Raw genomic sequence first — 8,282 nt, forward strand, 5'->3', positions numbered from 1 at the left:
ATTTGAGAGGCCAATCTCACAATTTGATAAAAAAAATAATTGAAAATTGCATCAACCAAAATTATATTTAACGCAAAGAGGCAAATTAAAACACCATTAATCCATCATTAGATTTAGTAAGATCAGGGTTAGCGCTTCCAAAACTCAACGAACAACTCTGAAAGATATATCTGTCACTGTCATAAGGGAGAAAAGATGATTGTGTGTAATTTTGGAAACATCAAGAGTCAAAATTAATCATGTAAAATATAAACAGCTAAAAATATATTTTAGCCAAAAACAAGCATCAGCTAATGAAATCATGATTCTACTACAAAATACAAACTTAATACCAACAAATGTTAATTAAAAAAAAAACATTAGACCACAATATTTGGTCATTCTACATCCTCGCTATTAGAAGAAAAAAATACAGTAAAACAAAAGAAACCAGCTAAAAGTTGTAACTAATATCTCCAAAGTATCGAAACTGGGATGGACAAGCTTTAAATATCTCAACAATTAAACTGAAGCAACCTTTGGAAACCAACTTCTCCTAGAGGAAATGTACTTATTGACCTTGTCCTTCTGCTCATCTCCATAAACAAACCATTTTTCATCAACTTGAACAGCAGAATCTCCACCCTCTACCTTGATATCTGCATGTTGATAACCATTAGTAAACATGCTACAGCCTAAATCTTAATGAAATCTATCACTCACAAAGTTAAGCTAATTTGTTTTGAAATTTACCTTGTAACAAGAAAGCATATTCATCGTTACAGCTTCTAAGTTTCCAGAATGTCTTGCCAGTATTATCGAAGTACTCAGGCTCAATTCTCACTGCATCACAATATTGGTTCCCTTTAGGGATTGTTCCCTTTACCTCAAGAAGCTCAGTATGCGCTTTAGCTGCTTCGCCTTTGATTCTTGTGAGAAGAGCATCATATTCGGAAATTGAGAAGGTAGCCCCATTTGATATAATAGCTTTTGCCATCTCATCCTGCAACTTTTGCTTAAGGCATCTTTCCTATAGATAACATGCACACAACAATATGAACACCATATGAAATTTTGTAATAGAACACAAATTCAGAAACAATAACAAACAATCTATTGTCATCTTACCTTTTCCCTTGCTTCAGCAACCTTCGATCTTGATGCTTTCTTTTCTTCAGCTAATATTGCATTTTGATCATCAATATAACTCCTTAGCTTCCTGAGCATGTCAAAGCAAGTATTCAACCAATTTTAAGTATTATTGAGAAGACAAAGGCGGAAAAAAGGAGAGTTCTCAACAATTTTCTATTTAAGTAATGAAATACTTACTTTGTACACAGAGCTTCATCACAGATAAAATTTAGAATGATAAGCTTTTTACATAAGTCCAAATCATTATATCCACTAATGCCTTTATTAAGCCAATCAAGCGGAAATTCTTTTAGCCCAAGATTGGATTCAGTGATTAAATCCTTCAATACTTTCAACCATGAATGTTTTCCATTGCTAGCAGTTAAGGACGAAGACCTAAACCAAAAAGATCCAAAGATAACAAAGTTTATTAAAAACATACTATACAAAACAAATCCTTCTCACCCTTCAGAAATGTAGTAAATAAAGAGTTATATGGGATCAACTTACTCAATGTCTGATTCAGATGCTATTAGAGTCAATAGTTTGATTTGGAACTCAACCACTAAGGTATTTTGTCCACATCGCAAATTTCGCTTACGAATCAGAGTTCTTAAAATAGCTCCTGCTTCTCCTTTCTTGACATCAAGTGCCTTGCAAGAGGAAAAAAGTGAGAAAGTTGATAAAGCAGTAATGAGAGGATGTAACCCTAGTAAAGTAAGTGTAAAACAAAATTATTTAACCAATGCTAAGACTGGTATGTCTAGAGAGTTAACACAATTTGAAGGAATGAAACAATTAAATAACCAACTGCAAAGTAAATCTAAGGATTGATGTTAAGATTGCATGGTATTATTAATTTGGTCTTTAGACTCCAATATCAACAAGTTGAGTTAGACCCAAAATAACCAAAATTTACTTACTGACTAAGCCAACAAGCTATGGTTTGAGACCATCAATGGCATCAAAAAAATGGCAACAGTAAGTTGAAATTAATCAAATAAAATTTAAGAGAAAGTAAGCATCAGAACAAGAAACTGAATTATAATGTTGGTAATATGGCATACCTTTCCAAACACTCTGCAGAATTCTAAAAATTGCAATGCATTCCCAACATCTTCTAGTGCAAACTCAATGTCCAATATTTTTGTCATCTCAGTGCCAAGGGGCAGAGGAATCTCTTCCTTAATTTTTTGTGATTGCAAAATATTAGCATTTGTTTTAGACTTGGCACTAACATTGTCACCTTCATCCATCACAAGAGGACCATCCATCTGAACATGAAGCACGCCATGACTCGCCTCAACTTTTGTTTCCATTTCAGCATTTTCATTTCTTTTGACATTACCATCTGAAACTCCGTTACACTGTTTAGGCATTTTAAATATCTTTTTATGGCAAGCCCCTTCAACATTGTTGTTTTTAGATATTTCACTTAACTTTTTCTGCTTCATTTTCTTGGTTTTCACATTTTCAACTTCTAAACCTTTGTTTTCACCTAACGAGTTTTTCTGCGGTGCATCCCCAGTTAGATCCACTACAAGTTCCTATAGTATATAACATGAAAATCAATCATTAAAACAATACATTTTGCATCAATCATCATTAGATTCAATTGCATTTATGAACATGAACCACACCAAGACTCACCTCTACTTTTGTTTCCATTTCAGCATTTTCATTTCTTTTGACTTCAACGTCTGAAACTCCATGACAATGTTTAGGCCTTTTCAGTATCTTTTTTTGGCAAGCCTCCTCAACATTGTTGCCATCAGATTTTTCATTTAACTTTTTCTGCTTCATTTTCTTGGTTTTCACATTTTCAACTTTTAAACCTTTGTTTTCACCTAATGGGTTTTTCTGTTGTGCCTCCCCAGATAGATCCACTAATTGCTCCTATAGTATATAACATGAAAATCAAACATAAACCAACAATGAAATTCAACACATTTTTGCTTCAACCTTCAATAGTTTCAGTAATATACATAAACATGAATCAGACCATGACTCACCTCTACTTTTGTTTCCATTTCAACATTCTCATTTCCTTTGACTTCATCTTTGGGAACTCCATTACAATGTTTGGGCCTTTTCGATATCTTCTTTTGACAATCACCATCACCATTGTTGCCATTAGATATTTCTTTTAATTTTCTCCGCTTCATTTTCTTGGTTTTCTCATTTTCAACCTTGTTTCTACCTAATGAGTTTTCCTTCTCTGGTTCCTCAAATAGGTCCACTACAAACCCCTATATTATAAAACAAATATGGAAATCAGACAGAAAAACTAACATGAAAATCAACACATGTTTGCTTCAACCATCTTTAGCTTCAATTGCATACATGAACATGAATCACACCGTGACTCACCTCTACTTTTGTGTCCATTTCAGCATTTCCATTTCTCTTGACTGCATCATCTGAAACTCCCTTGGGATGTTTATGCTTTTTCAGTATCTTGTTTTGGCAAGCATTATCATCATTAACTTTTTTCTGCTTCATTTTCTTGGTCTTCTCCTTTTCAACCTTTAAACCTTTGTTTTCACCCAATGGGTTTTCCTTCCCTGTTTCCCCAAATAGATCCACTACAAGCTCCTGTATTATATAAAAAAGTTCTGAGTCAACTATAAAACTACTATGAAGATCAACATATGTTTGCTACTGTGATCATTAGTTTCAATTGTATACATGAAGAGGATCCTTATTAACCATCAAACAAAGTTAACTTATGTGTTAACTACAGAAAAATGGAGATAAAATCAACACACCTTTTCCACATCATGAGAAGCCTTCTGGCTGAGCATCTCTGACACAGACTTAAAACCAGACTTCTTGGCTGTATGAACTAGTAAACCAGTAGGTTGTTGACCTTTTCTTTTCCTACAAAATCACTCTTCTTTCAGGACAAATACATAATGGTACAAAATGAAAACCATAAAACCAACTTCAAAGCTCACATTCAACCCAAAACTTACATGCAAACACTGCAGTTGCAACTGCCTCTGCACTTTGGACATATCCAATCATTCAATAGTTCTACCTCTTCTGCCTTTTCACCATATCTAAAATCAACACAAAAATCATCAAGTAAAAAAAAAACACAAAAAATTAGCTTACCATTGTACTCTTAATAAAATAGGACAATTCTGAAATCAAAACAAAATAAAAAAGGTGAACCAGACCTGTTCAAGAGGCACTTGTGACAGAACCTAATGGTACAAGGCTTCCCATTCTTTGGATTCTTACACGCAGCAGAAAAATCCATTGTTTTTTGACGGCACTTCAACGTGAAAAACCAATCAGACAAATGGGTTGGCATCAAAGATAGACAGTTTCTAGCTAGTCAAATTAAATCTCAAAACATCATACTCCTCGCCCATCACATTTTTCATATAATTCCCAGTGTCTCATTAGTCATATTCAAACCATTGTCTCTCGAAAAATCACCACATCTCAAAAAATTAAACATACGCATACAAACGCACACCCACCCACACACACACATACACACACACACACACCCACTTACGCACTCCCACACACGAGAAAAAGAATAATGACAAAAGAAACGCAGGCTAAGATTGAACCTTCAAACATCATTGCTCTACAACCCATCAAAGAAACTATTTGATTTTCCCTTTTTTTTTAGTATCCAAAAACAATGGTATACAATAACAATATGGGTTGAGTTTAGTGATGTGCTAAAAGTATGTTCAATACACACCAAATAAAACCACTGTTTATGCTGGCTTGACAACACAATACTTCAAATATCAATTTTAGCAAATTAGTTAAACTCCGTAACCAGATCCACAAAAAATAAACCATTTTTATCAATCATCACTAGCAATTAATTAAACAAATATCACTAACACATAATTAAACAATTACATCTCACAATAAATTACGGCAAAACATAATCTATAAAGCAGTAAACACATACACAAAACGAAACTAACGCGTTCAGACCGATAATAATTTAGGAAAACGGAATATGAGCTACAAAACTACATAGATCCGAGCTAGAAAATCGTGTTTTATTCTATTGAATGAGTATAATTAATGTCTATTAATATGTTATCATCAGAAACCCTAATAGATTAATCAAATTAACAGAAAAAGCAAAAGAGGAAAATAACGAACTACTATCATATAATCTTATAAACCAACCTGATGACAAGATTTTCCATTTTCAGAATCATAGATTCGGCTTCCAACAACCCGAACCCCACGCGAATTGTTCCGACTCACTTGCTTCGCACCTACATCAACCTCACCCTCATTCACCTGTAGTGGAGATGAATCGATTTCCATTTTGGGAGGAACAATGCACAATGATACAGCACAAGCAAGAAGAGAGAGAAGAAGAGAGAGAGCGAGTGGGTGATATTGGTTTTCATTTGAAAATGCGTGTAGAGATTAATAAATGTAACTCAAATTTATTTTCCCTCCTTCTATAAGTGTTGGCGGGAAGAGAGAGATGTAAAATTTTGATTTGAAGATTCGTGGATTATAATTTCAAATTTTCAAATGTGGTGGGAATTTTTCATGCTTTACGGTGTCGTTTCATTTTGGGAAACGTAAATTTTAACTTACTACTATATCTAAAGGTATGATGGAAAAGTGAGTTGTTCTTTGTTGTTATTTTTAATTTTCTTTTTTAGTTAAAATAAAAAATCATTTGGTGAGAAGATTAATTATTCTAGGATTTAATTGGTATGCATTAATTTAGTGTCATTTTCATATAAATAATGTGTCTAGATATATCATAGATATTAGTTTATAATATAAAATTAATTTATACTCTATGCGCATCATCCGTTGTCTTAGATAATGGTGAATGACTGTACAAAAATTTAAATCAATAGTGCAATTAATTTATTATTTTATAATAAATTATTTATTAAATAGTTTAAATTGTATATAATTTTAATGTATTTTAACATATGAATAACTACTATGCACTAACCGTGTAAATTTTACACTGCAATCAATGACGATCATTTATTCCGCTAAGTCATACTGAAAAATTTAGATCACTCGTATGATATGATAGAATGATGTATTTTTGTTACATGATTGTGTAAAAAAAAATACAATGTATGTGCATCTTCATTAAACCTTAACTATTTTGGATGGTCATCTGTTTATAAAGACTATATCAGTCATATTCATAAGTACAATTTATTCAAGACGTGTTAGTTACTAATGAATAGATAAATTTGCATTTAAGGGTAACGCACAAGAACACATTACTCCTCTCGTTAGAATTGTTGATTTGCGTCCAATGTCTACGCGTACTCCACGTCGGACAACATGGAGACATTTATGATTGTTTCTTCTATATAAATGTAACTCTGAGTCACACTCAGGTACAATTCGACTCATACTTGTAAAGTTTCACCTCAATCATATATTTAATTAAGTGACAAAGTGATAACCTTTTTGCATGTACCTTATTCGATCATTGGAGAAATTTCACCACCACGAAAGAAACATCTTCATGGTTGTCGTCATCGACCTATCACCAATCCTCTATTCTAATATGAACTACTACCATCATTTTCAAGACACAACTCTAAGTAATCTTTCAAAAAAATTGTTGATCCTTCATTTAACGGTTCAAAACCAGATTGTATTTGAAGTACCACCAACGATCTCCAACCAGATTCTTCATGATAATGCTTCATTCTCATTTCGATGAATATCCATGACTCCTCGATCGGTTGTTCAATAAAGTTGTTCAATTCCGTCACCATAAAATTGAATTCATCACATATTGCTTCCTCCACCACAACCTCATCTTCCTCGTCCCCCGCACTTCAGTTCCACCTGTTAGGATTGGTTGAAAATATACATGTTGAAGAAATCTCGCATTGCTTAGTTTTGTGAAGGAAGAGGGAGTCAAAGGCTATATATAGGATTCAAGTTCTTTGAATTCCCATGTTTCTTATTTTTGTGAAGGAAAATAAAGTCCAATGTTATGTTAAGGATTTAAGTTATTGGTTATGAGATGTACCAATCAAAAGAACTTTAAGCTTGTATTTGAATTTTATATTTTTTCTTATACTTTTGTTTTAGAATGTTGTGAGGGGTAGTTAAACATTTTCTTTGGAGAGTGTAGGTGTATTGGGGACTTTAAGGTGGTTGAGGATTGTCTAAGTGTTGTAACAATTTTCACACTATGTTATTCTCTAGTTGTCAATCGACAACGATAGTGTTTTTTTCTCCGATTTTGGAGTTTTCACGTTAATCTCTTGTGTTGTTATTGTGTTCCACTTTTTCTCTATGCTTTAGATTTTCCCAAAAAGTGGTATAAAGAGCCCTAATTTGGTGGAGTATGAATTTTTTAGTATGCTATGTGGTTGCAAATTTGTCTGATTTTCCACATTATAAGATAAATTTTATACTCTGGGTTGGTTGGGAAATTTTGTTTTGCAACTGAAAAGGTTTTGGCTGCAATGTCAAGTTTTTCAAGTACAATGAAGATTGACATAGAAAAATTTGATGCAATAATAAATTTTGACTCGTGGAAAATTAAAGTCAAATATGTTGAAAGAAAACATTTCCAATATGAACACGTGGAAGGAACTAGATTTAAGAGTTTTGAGTATAATTCGCGTGTCTTTGGCTAAGAATATTCTTGTGAATGTTCTTGGTACGTCTTCATCCAAAGAGTTTTTGGGAGAAACCTGAATGGTTATACCAAGGAAAGGGTATATCAAATCAGTTATTTTTTAAGAAGCAGTTTCATAGCTTGTATATGGATGAACATACGAAAGTATATGATTATCTAAGTGTTATAAATGGTATTATTTATGAATTAGAAACTAGTGGAGCAGAGACTGAAGACGAAGATTTAGCTTTGAGACTCGTATGGTCTCTTCCATCTTCCTATGAGCATATTAAATAATTTTGATGTGTAGGAAGGAAACTTTAATTTTTGAAGAAGTTGCTAGTAAAATTATTTCTGAAGAAAGAAGATTGAAGAGTGAGGAAAGCCTTATGTGAAGAAAAACAACAATACAAGTGTGAAATGTTGGAAATATGGAAAGATTGGACATATAAAGTAAAAGTCTTGATGCGGTATCGTCAAAGAAAAGAATTGAGTCAAATGCTAGAAATGTCTCCCTCGTGGTGGGAGGTGATGATCTTCTCAGATAATTGAGAAG

General features: G+C 33.1%; 1 protein-coding gene across 2 annotated transcripts; it reads right to left on the bottom strand.

The window, feature by feature from the left end:
• Positions 1 to 245: 245 nt before the first annotated feature.
• Positions 246 to 5,511, bottom strand: LOC131652920 (uncharacterized). 2 transcript variants are annotated; one of them, XM_058922912.1, is made up of 13 exons: positions 5,281 to 5,511; positions 4,293 to 4,390; positions 4,086 to 4,172; positions 3,879 to 3,990; positions 3,481 to 3,705; positions 3,123 to 3,359; positions 2,761 to 3,006; positions 2,178 to 2,621; positions 1,621 to 1,763; positions 1,309 to 1,506; positions 1,108 to 1,198; positions 733 to 1,009; positions 246 to 638 (listed from the first exon to the last, which is right to left on the bottom strand). In XM_058922912.1, exons 1-13 carry the CDS (start codon positions 5,422 to 5,424, stop codon positions 502 to 504), a joined length of 2,439 nt encoding a protein of 812 aa, XP_058778895.1. In that variant the 5' UTR covers positions 5,425 to 5,511; the 3' UTR covers positions 246 to 501. The 2 variants fall into 2 exon arrangements, with proteins under 2 accessions (XP_058778895.1, XP_058778894.1); XM_058922911.1 differs by having other exon boundaries at positions 249 to 638; positions 2,178 to 2,657; positions 5,281 to 5,510.
• Positions 5,512 to 8,282: the final 2,771 nt, after the last annotated feature.

Source organism: Vicia villosa, linkage group LG2 (genome assembly GCF_029867415.1).
Source record: "Vicia villosa cultivar HV-30 ecotype Madison, WI linkage group LG2, Vvil1.0, whole genome shotgun sequence".
Lineage (NCBI taxonomy): Eukaryota > Viridiplantae > Streptophyta > Magnoliopsida > Fabales > Fabaceae > Vicia > Vicia villosa.